Raw genomic sequence first — 15,277 nt, forward strand, 5'->3', positions numbered from 1 at the left:
GACGACTGCAGCATTCAGGGCTGGCCCGTCAGTGATCAAAGATATTTAAACTTAAGCCAGGCACCATGGCTCACGCCTGTCACCCCAGCTCCTCAGGAGGCTGAGATCTGAGGACCTCAGTTCAAAGCCAGCCCGGGCAGAAAAGTCCCCAGGAGACACCGATCTCCAATAACCCACCAGAAAACCAGATATGGCGCTGGGGCTCAAGTGGTAGAGCGCTTTCCTGGAGCTGAAGAGCTGAGGGGCAGCGCTCAGGCCCAGAGTTCAGGCCCAGGACCGGAAAAGACAAAGAAATTTAAACTTAAATCGATCCAGACTCTGAGCCCTATGTGTGATGCAGGGTGCAGCACTGCGGGGAAGCAGGGTTGGGGGACACGCCATGGGCCATTCTCCCTGAGCGTAGCACACAGTGGGTGCTCTGTAAGTGCTTTCCTCAGCTGGTGCTTGAGTGTAAAAGTTCTTGAGAGACAAGCCCCTGGCTGTGTGGTGGGGCTTGGTATACAGCAAGACCATCATACATGCTCAGCAGACAAAACCCCCTGTGGGTCAGCAAGGCCAGGGCCTTGTCCACCCCCAGCTGGCCCAGAGTGGCTATCACAGGTAGGAACCAATGCCGGGAGAAGCCCAAGGACCACACAGGAGCCTGATCTGAGCAGTGAAGAGAGAACACTGGCGCTGGGGCCTTGTCGCATGCGTAGGAGTTTGTCTGGAAGCGATCTTGCCTTTATTACATTCTCACAGTGCCAGGCGGGGTTCAGAGAGAAATTCACAGGTTGAAGTTCAGCAGACGACAGGTGACACGGGGCACAGGGTCCCCTTGTCCGGGGAAAGCAGCCAGGCCCTGCCTCTGAGGGGGTCTTGTGATTCTAGGCCAGCTCCTGCTTCTCCCCGGGCCTCAGTTTCCCCAGCTATGCAAAGGCCTGGGACAAAATAACAACACCCACCCAGGGAGCGGGGGAGGGGGGAGGAGTGGGGTTCAGCGGGGTCGTGGGTCGCCCCGTGACCCAGCTCTGTGTGCTCAGCCCGGCCCTATCTCTCCTTGCTGCTGGGAAGCACCTAGTTGGCACCTACTGTATACAGAGCACCCACCGGGCCATTGGTTGGTCGGCTACAGGTTTCCCGATCCTATGGTGTGGAGGGGGAAACTGAGGCACAGAGTGGGCCTGCTGCTGGCAACTCACTAGGTGCTTTCCCCCCCAGCCCTCCCCCCCGGAGGGGGGTGTCTACACCACAACAGGACAACTCAGGTCTCGGCGCCTGCCCTCACTGCAGCAGCCAGGGGGCACCCGCGAGCAAAGCCCGTCCCTCCCTCCCCTGCCGCAGCCTGGCATTAGCCCCAAGTCCTTCCTGCGGCCCCAGCACCCTGCCCGGCCCACCCCGTCCGCAGCTGTCTTTGACCTGGGCCCTATTCTTCTTGGACCCCCTGATCACCCACTGACATCCGCCTTTCTTCTTCCAACAACATCTGGGTCTTTTTTTCTTTCTCTTTTGCCAGTCCTGGGGCTCGAACTCAGGACCTGAGCGCCATCCTTGAGCGTCTTTGGCTCAAGGCGAGCGCGCCGCCACCCCCCAGCCACGGCGCCACTTCCGGCTTTGTTCTGTGTACGGGGTGCTGAGGAGTCGAACCCAGGGCTGCGTGTGCGTGTGAGGCCAGCGCTCCACCCCGGAGCCACAGCCCCGGCCCTGGGGCATTTCCATTTATTTTCTGGTACTGGTGGAAGCCTACGCACCCCTATTTCGGGTTGACAGCCTTCACCGTTGGCTCATCCACAAGCCAGGCCCGGCTACCATGTTGCCCATTCCCACCCAACGGCGTGTCACACACACACACACACACACACACACACACACACACACACACACACTGTGCGGGCCGCGTGTCACCGCCAGGGATGCCCGTGCACATGCCATTCCAGCTGCGCCAATGTATTGTCCCGGCTGCGGGCCAGAGGTAGGAAGTTTGCCCTGGCCGCGCGCCAGCTGCAGCCTGGTCTGCCCTGGCGGTGGACAGCGCCAGGGTCCGGCTGGGACTACAAAGGTTTCCTGCCCAGCCCCTCCTCGAGCCGCTGACTCGGGATCAGGCCTGGAAGGGCCTCCCCTGCCCCGAGCACTTGGCTACTCTGTCTCGCGAGAGGCAGCCGGTCGGCTCGGGCTCACGAGAACGGGTGTTTCTTTCTTCTAGGGGCCTGCGCATCCCAGGGGGTTTCTGCCCCCCCCCCCCCCGTGCTTACCACCTGTCCCGAGGCTTGAATTCAGGGCTTCTGTGCTCTCCCCCCCCCACTCCCTATGTTCCCCTCAAGCTTAGAGCTCTACCCCTTGAGCCACAGCTCTACTCCCAGCTGGCTTTGAACCTCCATCCTCAGACCTCAGCCTCCTGGGTGACAGGCCGGAGACGCCGGTGCCCCTGGATTGGGTTGGATCTTTTTTGTCTTGCAGGGATGGTGCTCAGCTAAACACTCGTTGGCGTGGGGGTGGCTGAGACCCGGAGTCCTTCTCCCCCATCCCTCCCCCCAGACTGGGGAAACGGAGGCTGCTGTTGACCTGAAATCACAAAGGAGCCGCAAGCAAGCTGGGGGGGGGGGGGGGCAGGGTCCTTCACTACCCTCCTCCTTTGCCTAGGTGGGGAAACTGAGGCGGTTTAGGGAGGGAGGGGAGAGGAGGAAGGAGGGGGTCATCCATGGGAGGAGCATGAGTGGTGGTCATAGTGATGATCATCAATTGTATTATGAGCAGGGCCTGCCTGCCCTGGACTGCAGTGCGGGCTTGGAGGCGTGGCCCCTTTAAGAGCCCCCCCACTGGGCCTGGCCACTCCCCCCTTATGTAAGTGGCGCTGGCCCCGCATAACCTGGTTATATAAGGTGCCCTGGGGCGTCCTGTGCCGGGGACCCCCAGATCCCAGCGACCCCCCCATTGCCAGGGAGCATGCTCCCTGCACCACCCCCTCCTCCAGGCAGAAGACAGTGACAAGGTTCCCACTTTGGGGGGCACGGGTGGCCGTTTCCCCGCTGCTCTGAGGAGGGAAGACTAAGGGGGCCCAGAGAGGGCAAGCGAGCAGCCCAGGGCTGCACAGCACACAGGGCCAGGCTTGACTCTGCGGCCTCTTTAAAGCCATGGGGGTGGAGTGGGGGGTGCTCCTGGACTCCACAGTGACTGGATACCAAATCCAAGACCCTCCCACCCCCCCCCAATGTCCCATCTGCCCCTCAGCTCACAGTTGGGGGGAACGCATGGAGCGCCCCCCCCACTCAATGGTGAAGCCCAGGCCCTGGGTGCAGAAGCAGATGTCCCCCCTGCAGGAGCCCCTCCTCCCCCAGGTCTGACTGGGGTCGGGGTACCTGGCTGGGGCCGCCCCCACCCCTTCCGTCCTCCCCCTCCTCAGGTGCTGCAGCTAGAACGCGGCCCTGCTCTGAAGGCACTGGCCCTTTAAGGCATCTGAGCCAGCTGGTGGCTTGGGTTTGTCCCAGGGTGACCCCAAGGGGAGGGTGTGGCCTGGAACAAGGGCTCCATTCAGCTGCCACCTCCACCTCCGGGCAGCCCACGGGCTGGCTGGGCCGGGCGGGCACAGACTGGCAGCCAAGCCAGACCCAAGGGGGGGGCTGGCCTTGGAAGCATTTCCCGCTACCCGGGCTGCCAGGTTCAGTGCCGGGCCTGCCCTCTGCACCGGGCTGGGCTGAGTCCCCAGATGCCGCCTTGATCCAGCCGCACCTGCCGCCCGCCTGCAGCCCAGGACCGGACGCAGCCCAGGCCCTGCAGGGAGGCTCTGACATCATCCCGCCCCTTGGGGCCACAGCAGAGCCGGGGTCTCCTAGAGCGGGGGCTCACTTTGCCCCAGTTTCTTCACGTTACAGGAAAATGAACGACCTCTAAGCAGCTGATATTACAGGAGACCGCCACGGCACCCGGCCTTGGAGGGTCCCTGCCAGGGTTCAATGAGATGGTGACGTGGCTTCGAATGGTTAACTGAGGGGTTCAACGGGCCGACGCCCCCCCCACAAACCCACGCCCCAACCAACCCTGAACACAGACACACAGACACCCTCTGCCCGCCGCTGGGCATCCCCGCCACAATCACAGCCACTGCGGGAGCCGGAAGTCCTCTGGGCTGGAGAGTTGGAAGCCTTTTGGGAAGTCCTGCCACAGATCTGCCCACGAGAGGAAGCCCAGAACCTGAGCTCCCAGGCAGGACTCCAGAGCTGAGTCAGGGCGCGCTGCGGCCGCCATCGGGCCTCCCTCCCGTGTGACCTGCCAGCTAAACCCAATCTCTGTTCTTGCCCCTGGCCCACCTGGCTCCAGCTCGGGGCCTGGGCGCTGTCCCTGAGCTTTCTCCACTCGAGGCTGGCGCTGTACCGCTTGAGCCACAACTCCTCTGGCTTTGTTTTGTTTTGTTTTTCCGATGATTCATAGGAGATAATGGTTTCACAGACTTCCCTGCCCACGCTGGCTTCTTTCCTTTCTTTCTTTCTTTCTTTCTTTCTTTCTTTCTTTCTTTCTTTCTTTCTTTCTTTCTTTCTTTCTTTCTTTCTTTCTTTCTTTCTTTCTTTCTTTCTTTCGTCAGTCGTGGGGCCTGAACTCTGGGCCTGGGCGCTGTCCCTCAGCTCTTCAGCTCAAGGCTAGTGCTCTACCACTTGAGCCACAGCACCACTTCCGGTTTCCTGGTAGTTCATTGGAGATCAGAATCTCACGGACTTTCCTGCCTGGGCTGGCTTTGAACCACCCTCAGCTCTCAGCCTCCTGAGCAGCTGGGATTACAGGCATGAATGTAAGCACCAGGCCACTGTCATCTTCTCTAGAACTCCAGCCTGCACTTTCTGGATCTCAGCCAGAGAATTCTAGAGCCTCAGCCTGGTGGGTTCCAGAACCAGCTCCAGAAAACCCAGGACCTGTCAAGATGAAACCTACCTTTTTTGGGGGGGAGGCGGGGGAGAAGGGGGGGTAATGGCCCAACTAGTCACTGATTGGCCAATTGCTCAGGAGTTTGAGAATTCTAGAATCAAGATTCCCAACTAGGGAGGACTCAAGATCTGTACCCATTCACTGCAGAGGAACCTCACCCACGCCCTCCCCGGAATGTTCTTTTTAACTGTGTTTTTTTTTTTTTTTTTTTTTTGTCTTTTCTTTTTTGGTACTGGGGATCGAACCCAGGACGTTGCACTTGCTAAGCAAGCGCTTTGCCACTGAGCTACATCCCAGCCCTCCCGGAATGTTCTGGAAGCCGGCTTGGGAAATTTCTGAGCCACTAAAGCAAAAGCAAGCTTGAACGCACAGCATTCTGCAACTTCGCTTTCTAGAAATGCAGAAAAAGCCCACAGTGGGCAATGCCAGACCCAGGTTGGATGGTTGTGTTCTGGAACCTTCCTGGGATCCCCGAAAACGATTCTGGCTGCAAAAAAGAAGGCCTAGGTTTCGTCCCAGCATGGCTCTGCGCCCAGGGGATGTTCGGTAATTCCTGGGCATGTGCATAGCTGACACAGCTTGGGGGGGAGCCCCTGGCACGGGGTGGGGGAGGGTGGACAGGGACGTTGCTGGGACCCCCCCAGAGAGCCCCACGCCCTGTGTCCTCAGGTCCAGCGCCTGCCTGGGCACCTCTGACGCAGAGTCCCACATGGAGCTCTCTGGAGCCCACTCCGGTGACACATTGTCTTTTTGGTGGTACTGGGATTTGAACTCAAGGCCTTGAGTTCGCTATCAAGGTGCTCAACCACTTCAGCCAGGTCCCCCCAAGCCCTTTTCACATCCATCTTTGGCTTCCCCCTTCCCCACAATCATCTTTGCCCCCCCCCCCCCCCCCCGGCCAGCTGCCCAGCCAAACTGGGCTGGCTTTGGATCATGATCCTCCCATTTGTGTTCCCTGCTTAGTTAGCTAGTAGTATCTCTGGCCTGGCCTCCAACTATCATCCTCCCAACCTCAGCCTCCTGACTAGCTGGGGATTACAGGCGTGAGCTACTGCACTCAACCAGTTCTTGCATTTCTAACCCAACCAGAATTTGGGGGTTTCTAGAACCTTCCCTCACATCCTCCATACTCCAACTTGGAAGAGCAGAGGCCAGCTTCTGTGTTCACTAGAACTGAAGACGATTCAGCCCTGCTCTCTGGACACCATTAAGTATGGATGCCAGAAAATAATAATAATAATAATGATAATAATATAAACAGTATCTATGATTCTTTGTAGTGGGCCTGCAGGGTCTTGCCTGGAAGAGAATTCTAGAATCCCACAGATGCTCATAACCCCGGCCACGGATATTCTAGAACTCGGCCTTGGGGTTCCAGATTTGTCCCCACGGGGTCTGGTGGCAGCGTGACCCTTTTGTCATCGGACACCAAAGTTCTCCACCCCCTCCCACTGTGGGGCATGTGTCTTCCCTCTGCCCTGTGCCCCCCTCAAGCTGGCCAGGACAGCCAGGGCACTTCAAGACTGACAGAATGGGGGGGCCCTTCCTGGGCCTCAGTTTCCCCATCCAGACAAGACCACCCAGGTCCCCCCCCCAGCCATCCCAAGGATCCCTTGCTCACCCATCACTTCCTGCCCACACCCCGTCGGAGGGGCCGGCCGCAGGGACAGCTGGCTGGAGGGGGCGGGCCGGAGATGTCCCTAGCTGGCCTCAGCCCCACCCCCCACCCCCGGCGGCCGGGAACAGGGCCAGGGTGGCAACTGCAGGCCCGCCACGCCGGGCGCAGGTGCGCGGCGCCACGCCCAGGCCTGCATGCGGGCGGCGCTCCTGAGCGTGTGTGCCACACGCAGGGGCCTGCTTCTTCTTCCTCGCCACCTCCCCTCTCCCCCCTGAGCGTCTGCCACGTGCAGGGAGGTGTGGGCAAAAAGAGACCAGAGACGTCCAGGAGCCTGCCTGGGGCTGCACAGCACAGGCAGCCGGGGAGGGCAGATGCGGGAAGGAGAAGGACATGAGCAGGGTCACACTGTCACCATCTTGCCCCCACGGTGGCTGCGAAGCTGGGATTACACCCCAGACACCCACATCGCCCTGTAGCGTTGCCCTCGGGGTTTGCAACAAATAATATTAAAATAAAAAAACCAACCAACAAACACCGGGTAAAGGAGATTGGAAGCAACAGGTTTCCTCTTGGGCGGGGAAGGTGGCTCAGTGGCGGAGCGCCTGCCTGGCATGCATGAGGGCCTGGGTTCGATTCCTCAGTCGTGTGGGGGGGAGTGTGCAGGGCTGGGCTGGGCATGGATTGCACTTGATTGACAGGGCCACGACCCTGCCACGGAGCCCCGCCCTGCCACGAAGCCCCGCCCCCACAGCGGAGCCACACCCCCTTCCATAAAGTCACCAGGATGGTGAAGCCACGCCCCAACGCCAGACCACGCCCCCATTGGGAGCCAGGCCCCTTACATGAATTAATACCCGCTGTGGAGGCCACGCCCACCACAAACTGCCCTATAAATGTCTTCCCTATAGCCACGCCCCATCGCATGGCCACGCCCCTTCCACAAAGCCACATCGCCCCTCCTTCCTGGGGCCACCATGGAGTGGAAATCATGAGGCTTGAGGTTTCACTGGACCCCCTAGACCTCCCTGATTCCTTCCCTGGACAGGGAGCGGCCCAAGAAGGGAGCGTGCACCTCCTGGATACTTGGATCCTGACTCATGCTCAGGGTGCAGGGCAAGCAGGGCAGTTCTGTTGGTGGTACTGGGATTTGAACTCAGGCCCTTGAGATTGCTAGACAGGTGCTCTGCCAGTTGACCCATGTCCCAGTGCTTTTCCTTTTTTACTCATTTCTTAGGTAGAGTGTTGCACCTTTTTTTTTTTTGCTGGTCCTGGTGCTTGAACTCAGGGCCTAGGCGCTATCTCTGAGTGGTTTTGCTCAAAGCTAGTGCTCTAACGCTTTGAACAGTTTTCTGGTGGTTAATTGGAGATAAGAGTCTCACGGAGCCGGGTGCCAGTGGCTCACGCCTGTCATCCTAGCTACTCAGGAGGCTGAGATCTGAGGATCGCAGTTCAAAGCCAGCCTGGGCAGGAAAGTCCCTGAAACTCTTATCTCCAATAAACCATCAGAAAACCGGAAGTGGCGCTGTGGCTCAAGGGGTAGAACACTTGCCTTGAGCTGAAGAGCGCAGGGACAGCGCCCAGGCCCAGAGTTCAAGCCCCACGACCTATCCAAAAAAAAAAAAGAATCTCACAGGACTTTTCTTCTGGAATTGGCTTTGAACCCAGACCCTCAGATCTCAGCCTCCCGAGGAGCTAGGATTACAGGCTCGAGCCAGGCTGGATCTATCACTCTTTTCCTTCTTGTCTCCCTTCCCCTCCTTTCCCTTGTCTCCCTCTGTCTTCCTCCCCCACTCCCCCCCCCCATCTACACTGGTATTTGGGGCTTGAACTCAAGGCCTGGGCACTGTCCCTTAGCTTTTTCACTAAAGACTGGGGTTCTACTACTTGAGCCACAGCTCCACTTCCAGCTTTTGTGTGGGGGTGGGGTGGGGTGGGGAGGGGATTCATTGGAGATAAGAGCCTCACAGACTTTTCCTGCCTAGGCTGGTATTGAACTGTGATCCTCAGATCTCAGCCTCCAGGAATTACTGATGTGAGCCTCAGGGCTCCTGGCTTTCCACCCTGGGCTCTGGCTCCAGCTCTGCCTCTTAGGAGCTGTGTGACTCCAGGTAGGTGGCTGACCCTCTCTGGGCCTCTGCTGCCTTCTCTGAACGGAGGGAGAAGAAAAAGTCAGGATTGGAGCCGGTTGAGAGGAGGGACAGTGCATTTGGACATTCTGCACATGCGTCAAGACCTGGAAGCCATCGCCAGCCCAGCCAAACAAAGATGGGCACGTGTTCAGAGGCCGGCACATGGAGGCATTGTGCATGTGAATTCTCCCCAGTGCCATCCAGGAGAGGCGTGGGGAGGGGAGCCCTAAGTGTCTCCCACTGCCCTCTCTCCGCGGCACCCCCTTCCCACCCAGGGCGGCCCCACCCAGGGCGCCTTCCCACAGCTGGGTTAAGTTGGCACCGGGCGAGGCGGGAAGAAGGGAGAGCGGGCCCATGGCGGCGTCAGCAAATGGTCACCATCTGGGCTGGCAGCCGGCGCGGGCGGGCCTGGCACCCCTCCCCCCCTGGCACGGCGCCCGCCCGCGCTTCGGATTTCGCTGGCTGCCAGGGGGGCGGGAGGCCCGGCTGGGCGGAGGCCCCGGGCGGGCAGCCGGCCTCCCCTCCCTCTGCCTGGCTCTCTCTCTCTCTCTCTCTCTCTCTCTCTCTCTCTCTCTCTCTCTCTCATTCCTTGGCTTATGAAGACCAAGTCTTCCTATGTAGCCTGAAACTTGCAATCTTCCTGGCAGGGATTACAGGAGTGAGCTACTAGGTCCGGCTGTACACTCTCCTCCAATCTCTCTCTCTCTTCCTCTCTTTCTCTCTCTCTCTGTCTCTCCCTCCCTCCCTCACATGGCTGGCTTCCTGCTGCCTTCAGGCCTCATCTCCCAAACTCATCTCTCCAGGAAAGCCGCTCTACCCCTTATGTCCCTGTCTTGTTGGTGTTATCTGCTGTTCCCTTCCTCTTAGCGTGTTGCTGACTGTCAATCTAGCTACTCGGGAGGCTGAGATTTGAGGATCATGGGTTCAATGCCAGGCAGGGCCAGAAATTCCTGGAGACTCTTGAACTACAAAAGTGAACCACAAGGGCTGGGAAGGTGGCTCAGGGGCAGAGCGCTTGCCTCGCATGCATGAGGCCCTGCGCTCCATTCCTCAGCACCACATAAGCAGAAAAAGCCAGAAGTGGCGCTGTGGCTCAAGTGGTAGAGCGCTCGCCTTGAGCTGAAGAGCTGAGGGACGGCGCCCAGGCCCAGAGTTCAGGCCCCACGACCGACAACAACAACAAAAAGTGAACCACAGAAAGCTGGAAGTGGCGCTGTGCCAGGAGCGGGAGAAAGCGGCAGCCTTGCACGCACAAGCTCAGGGACGTGGCCCGGGTTCCGAGTTCAAACTCCAGGACCGGAGCCATAACCACAAAACAGCAATTCAGGGCTTGGATTCTCGGCTCCCAGACTGCACCAGCTGGACTGGAGGCAACATCAGCCCCCAGGGGCTCCTCACCCGCGCGTCCATGCCGGCCCGGCCGCCCTGGGCACACGCCACGTGCCGGTGGCCATCCCCCGAGGCCCGCGGGGCACCGGCTGGAAGCCCGGGCAGCCACGTTCCGCCCCAGGAGACACCCTGGCCTCTGTCCCCGGGCTTCTGTCCCCACCCTCTCTGGCTCCCAGCGTAGGGTTTGGTCTCAGCTTGGGGGGCCAGAAGGCAACCTGGGGAACCCGGTCTGTAATGCATCTCTCTTCTGCCACCAGCGGGAGAGGTTGGGGGGGGCATTGGTGCCGGAGACGGACACTTCTAAGGCAGGAGGGTCTAAAGTTAAATCTCGGTCATCTGGTGAGACCCCCAGTCTCAAGAAGAAAAACAAGGAGGAAAAAAAAAAAGTGCTAAGTCAGAAAAAAGGGCCTGGCAGAGAGGTAGTGGAGCTAAGACCTGGGGTTTTGAAATACAAGTAGGAGTTTTCCATAGGAGAAAGCCATTCTAGGTTGAGCTTACGGCCGGAGCAAAGACTTGTGGGTGGGGAATGGAGGGCGATACTGATGGTGGTGGCTGTGGCAGGTTGTGGGGCTTGAACTCTGGGCCTGGGCGCTGTCCCTCAGCTCTTCAGCTCAAGGTGAGCGCTCTGCCGCTTGAGCCACAGCGCCACTTCCGGTTTTCCAGTGGTTCATTGGAGATAAAGAGTCTCGTGGGCTTTCCTGCCCGGGTTGGCTTCAAACCACAATCCTCAGATCTCAGCCTCGTGAGTGGCTCGGCTGATGGGTGTGAGCCACCGGCGCCAGGCTGGGCTCCCTCTTTTATCGGGTCCTCACACAGCTACGGTGGGGCAAATGACTTGACCTAAGTCACCCAGCCAGGGAGCAGCTAAGCCAGTGGCTAGAATGCTGCCCAGGTGTTGGGCAGAGGGGCGCTGGAGTGAGGGGGGGGGTGTTGAGGGCAGGGGAGGGGGAGGGAAGAAGGGAGGGGGAGGGGGAGAGTGGCTTTGGAGATGGTGGTGATGAGTCTACAGAAAATTGGCTTCAGAATTGAATCAGCTGAGGTGGGGGCAGGGTGGGGGTGGGAGGAAGGACGGGTTCTCTATGGGGATGGGGTCCTCATCCCCCCCACCCAGGGGCCATCCCGGCCCACCATGCGTGGCTATCTGGTCTACCTCTCTGCCCTCCTCCATGGTCAGCCCTGGGACTTTGCTGTTCCCTGGTGCTGAGTCAAGGTCAGGAGTGAAGGTCACACTTGGGTTATTCTACCCTTGGGGGCTGAACTTCATGCCAGCACTAGCCAGTAGCTATTGTACTAAAGGGAAAACAGGCCCGGCCGCTGTTCCTGAGCTTTTTCGCTGAAGGCTGGCGCTCTACCACTTTGGGCCACAACACCACTTCCAGCTTTTGGGTGCTGGAAGATAAGAGTCTCACAGACTTTTCCCCTTGCTGGGCTGGCTTTGAACCTCAATCCTCAGATCTCAGCCTCCTGAGGAGCTGGGATGAGGGTGTGTGACCCCAATCCTCCTCTTCATTTTTTATTTTATTTGACACAGGGTCTACTCTGCGGCCCAGGCTAGCCCGAAACTCGCTCTCTGCCTGCCTCGACCACCCCAGTGCTGAGATTACAGGTGGACACGACCCTGCTTGGTCAGTGCTGAGATTACAGGTGGACACGACCCTGCTTGGTCAGTGCTGAGATTACAGGTGGACACGACCCTGCTTGGTCAACCTCCAGCTTCTCTTCCATTTGTCCTGGGTGCCCAATGCCAGGCTCTCCTGGGCTTCCCACGGCTGGGGGTGCAGCCAGTGCGGGCTGGGCTGGACAGGCACAGCGGGGTCTCCCCCAGTCCCACAGGGACGGTCCTGTAACCCCTCCACGTCGCAGGCCACACGCGACCAGCCACACACACAATCCTGGGGGGTTCCTTGCAGCCCAGTCTAGCTGCAGGACCTCCAAGAACCTCGATTTGTTAGCTGGGAGACAGCTTTTCTCCCCTGCCCCATCCGCTGTGGGCTTTGTCCACCATCCATCCCCCAGGGCCGGGCCGGCTGCCTCCTCCTCCTCCTCTACGGAGCAGCCACAGGCCCCTGGCCACACAGTGTGGGGCATCTGGACCTAGCGCTGCCCAGAGGAGGGAGCGTGGAGGACCACGATGGCCACTGGACAGAGCGCCCACGCATGCCCAGTGAGTGACCCTGGGACCCAGCCTGCCAGGCTCTATCTCCTCTCACTGTGCCCTCACGACATCATGTCTTGTCACTGGGCCACAATCTTGGAGCCCTCAGCCGGGGAGGTGACACCCTGCCTCCCCCCGCAGGCCTGCACCTCCACTTCCCCCGCAGGGTCTGCCCGGCCCTTCACCTCCCCCCTCAGACTGGCACACCGCACCTAACCGCCTCCCGGGCCTGGCACACCGCCTCGCTCCTCGGATTCTCACCGCATCCGCCTTGCCTCTCACCTCAGACCTGCACATCTGCCCGTCTCCTCTCTCCCGCTCAAAGCACGAAGCTTGCCCCTCGGACTTGCACACGAGGCTCTGCCGCCTCCCTTGGACTGGCACATCCACCTTGGACTGGCACCTGGGCTTTCCGCGGCCTCAGAGCGGCTCTCCTGCCTCTCCCCTCAGATCGGCATTTCCATCTCCGACTTCCCTCTCAGACTGGCATTTCCACCTCTGTCTCTCCCCTCTGTCGTCCCCTTCCCTCCGCCGGCCGGCCCCGCCCCTCCGCTACCAGCCCCGCCCCTCCGCCGGCCGGCCCCGCCCCATCCGCCGGCAGGCCCCGCCCCTCCGCCGGCAGGCCCCGCCTCTCAGCTACCAGCCCCACCTCTCAGCTACCAGCCCCGCCCCTCCGCCGGCAGGCCCCGCCCCTCCGCCCGCCGGCCCCGCCCCGCCCCCGCCCCGCGCAGGCGCGGCGCTCACCTCGCTCGCGCACGAAGTAGGCCAGGTAGAGGTCGAGCTCCTTGACGGCCACGCCGATGTGGTGCGGCTGCACGCAGAGCACCGGGTGCCCGCACTGCGCCGCCTTCACCAGGCGCTCGCCGTCCGTGCTCTCGAGCGGCACGCCCTTGAAGAGGATGACCATGACCAGGTCCAGCCGCCACACCTTGTCGGCCTGGCGCAGGCAGTCGATGCGCCGCATCTTGCCCTTCTGGTCCGGGTTGGAGAGCACGCAGCCCGGCGCCTTCTTGCCGGTGACGGCCAGCACGAAGTCCTCGCGGCACTCGGGCCGGATGTCCTTGCGCAGCTTGGCCAGCAGCCGCGAGGCCCACTTCTGCTTCACCTCGGCCTTCTCGCCCAGCAGCTCGTCCTTCACGGCGCGCTCCTCCTCGCGCGACATGCGCTTCTCGTGCTTCTTGAAGTACTTGCGCTTGCGCGCCTGCAGGTTGAACCAGGTGTAGGCGAAGGCGCGCACGTGCGGCAGCAGCGCCTCGATGAACGGGTGGAACTCATCCTGCGGGCGGCAGGGGGCGGTCAGCGGGGCGGGGGCCGAGACGGGGGGGACCCGAGACGGGGGGACCCGAGACCCGGGGGGACCCGAGACCCGGGGGGACCCGAGACCCGGGGGGACCCGAGACGGGGGCCGAGACGGGGGAACCCGAGACCCGGGGGGACCCGAGACCCGGGGGGACCCGAGACCCGGGGGGACCCGAGACCCGGGGGGACCCGAGACGGGGGCCGAGACGGGGGAACCCGAGACCCGGGGGGCCGAGACGGGGGCCGAGACGGGGGCTGAGACCCGGGGGGACCCGAGACGGGGGCCGAGACGGGGGCTGAGACCCGGGGGAACCCGAGACCCGGGGGGACCCGAGACGGGGGCCGAGACCCGGGGGGACCCGAGACGGGGGGCCGAAACGGGGGGGACCCGAGACGGGGGCCGAGACCCGGGGGAACCCGAGACCCGGGGGGCTGAGACCCGGGGGGACCCGAGACGGGGGGCCGAGACCCGGGGGGCTGAGACCCGGGGGGACCTGAGACGGGGGGCCGAAACGGGGGGGACCCGAGACGGGGGCCGAGACCCGGGGGGACCCGAGACCCGGGGGGCCGAGACGGGGGCTGAGACCCGGGGGGACCCGAGACCCGGGGGGCTGAGACCCGGGGGGCCGAGACGGGGGCCGAGACCCGGGGGGACCCGAGACCCGGGGGGCCGAGACGGGGGGGGACCCGAGACCCGGGGGGACCTGAGACCCAGGGGAACCTGAGACACGGGGGGACCTGAGACACGGGGGGACCCGAGACGGGGGGGACCCGAGACCCCAGGGGACCCGAGACGGGGGGGGACCCGAGACCCGGGGGGACCCGAGACGGGGGGGGACCCGAGACGGGGGCCGAGACCCGGGGGAACCCGAGACCCGGGGGGACCCGAGACACGGGGGGACCCGCCACCCGGGGGGACCTGAGACACGGGGGGACCCGCCACCCGGGGGGACCTGAGACACGGGGGGACCCGCCACCCGGGGGGACCTGAGACACGGGGGGACCCGAGACCCGGGGGGACCTGAGACACGGGGGGACCCGCCACCCGGGGGACCCACGCACTGGGGGAGACTGAGGCCGGGGGACCCGCGCACCCGGGGAAACAGACCTCCCGGAACCTGGACACCTGGGGAGACTGAGGCTGGAGGACCCGGACACCCGAGGGGACCTGCGCACCAGGGGAGACTGAGGCCTCTCGGGACCCGGACGACTGGGGAGACCCGCTCACCTGAGGAGACCCACGCACCCGAGGGGACCCGCACGCCCGGGGAGACTGAGGCCTCCCGGGGCTTGGACACCACCCAGGGAGACCCAGACACCCAGGGAAACTGAGGCTAGGGATTCCTGGGACCCGGACACCTGGGGAATTGAGGCTTGTGGGAAGGGTCTGAACATAGGGGGAAATAGGCTGGAGGAGGGCATCCTGGGAACCAGACAGATGGGGAAACTGAGGCTCAGATGTGGGGAGAAACTAAGGCTGGAGGGGGAAGGGCTTACTAGGACCCAGACACACAGGGAAACTGAGGCTCAGAGGGAAGGCCTTCCTGGGCCAGACACAGGCAGCAAGCTGAGGGCAGCGGCTCCCTTGAACAGAGGAGGAAGCAGACTCGGAAATGTCCTCCATGGGTACCTGTTCAGGGAGGATGTGAGCCCCAAAGTCTCGCTAGGCCACCCCTTAACTTGTCCTTTCAGCACAAAATTAGCTACGGGTAGCTAGAGGCGAGCGCTCACCCGTCATCCTAGCGACTCAGGAAGCTGAGACCTGGGGATCCCAGTTCAAAACCAGCCCAGGCA

The 15,277-nt window shown here is 62.0% G+C and overlaps 1 protein-coding gene across 3 annotated transcripts in view; it reads right to left on the minus strand.

Moving 5' to 3' along the window:
• The window catches only part of Nfic (nuclear factor I C), a 46,501-nt gene that overhangs the window by 20,109 nt on the left and 11,115 nt on the right, over window positions 1-15,277 (minus strand). For all 3 annotated transcript variants that reach the window (XM_070002466.1, XM_070002465.1, XM_070002464.1), the window contains exon 2: window positions 12,929-13,460. In XM_070002466.1, the coding sequence (XP_069858567.1) occupies window positions 12,929-13,460 (532 nt within the window). The remainder of the gene's footprint in view (window positions 1-12,928; window positions 13,461-15,277) is intronic.

Source organism: Dipodomys merriami, unplaced genomic scaffold (assembly GCF_024711535.1).
Source record: "Dipodomys merriami isolate MVZ:Mamm:240054 unplaced genomic scaffold, mDipMer1.0.p SCAF_6, whole genome shotgun sequence".
Taxonomy (NCBI): Eukaryota; Metazoa; Chordata; class Mammalia; order Rodentia; family Heteromyidae; genus Dipodomys; species Dipodomys merriami.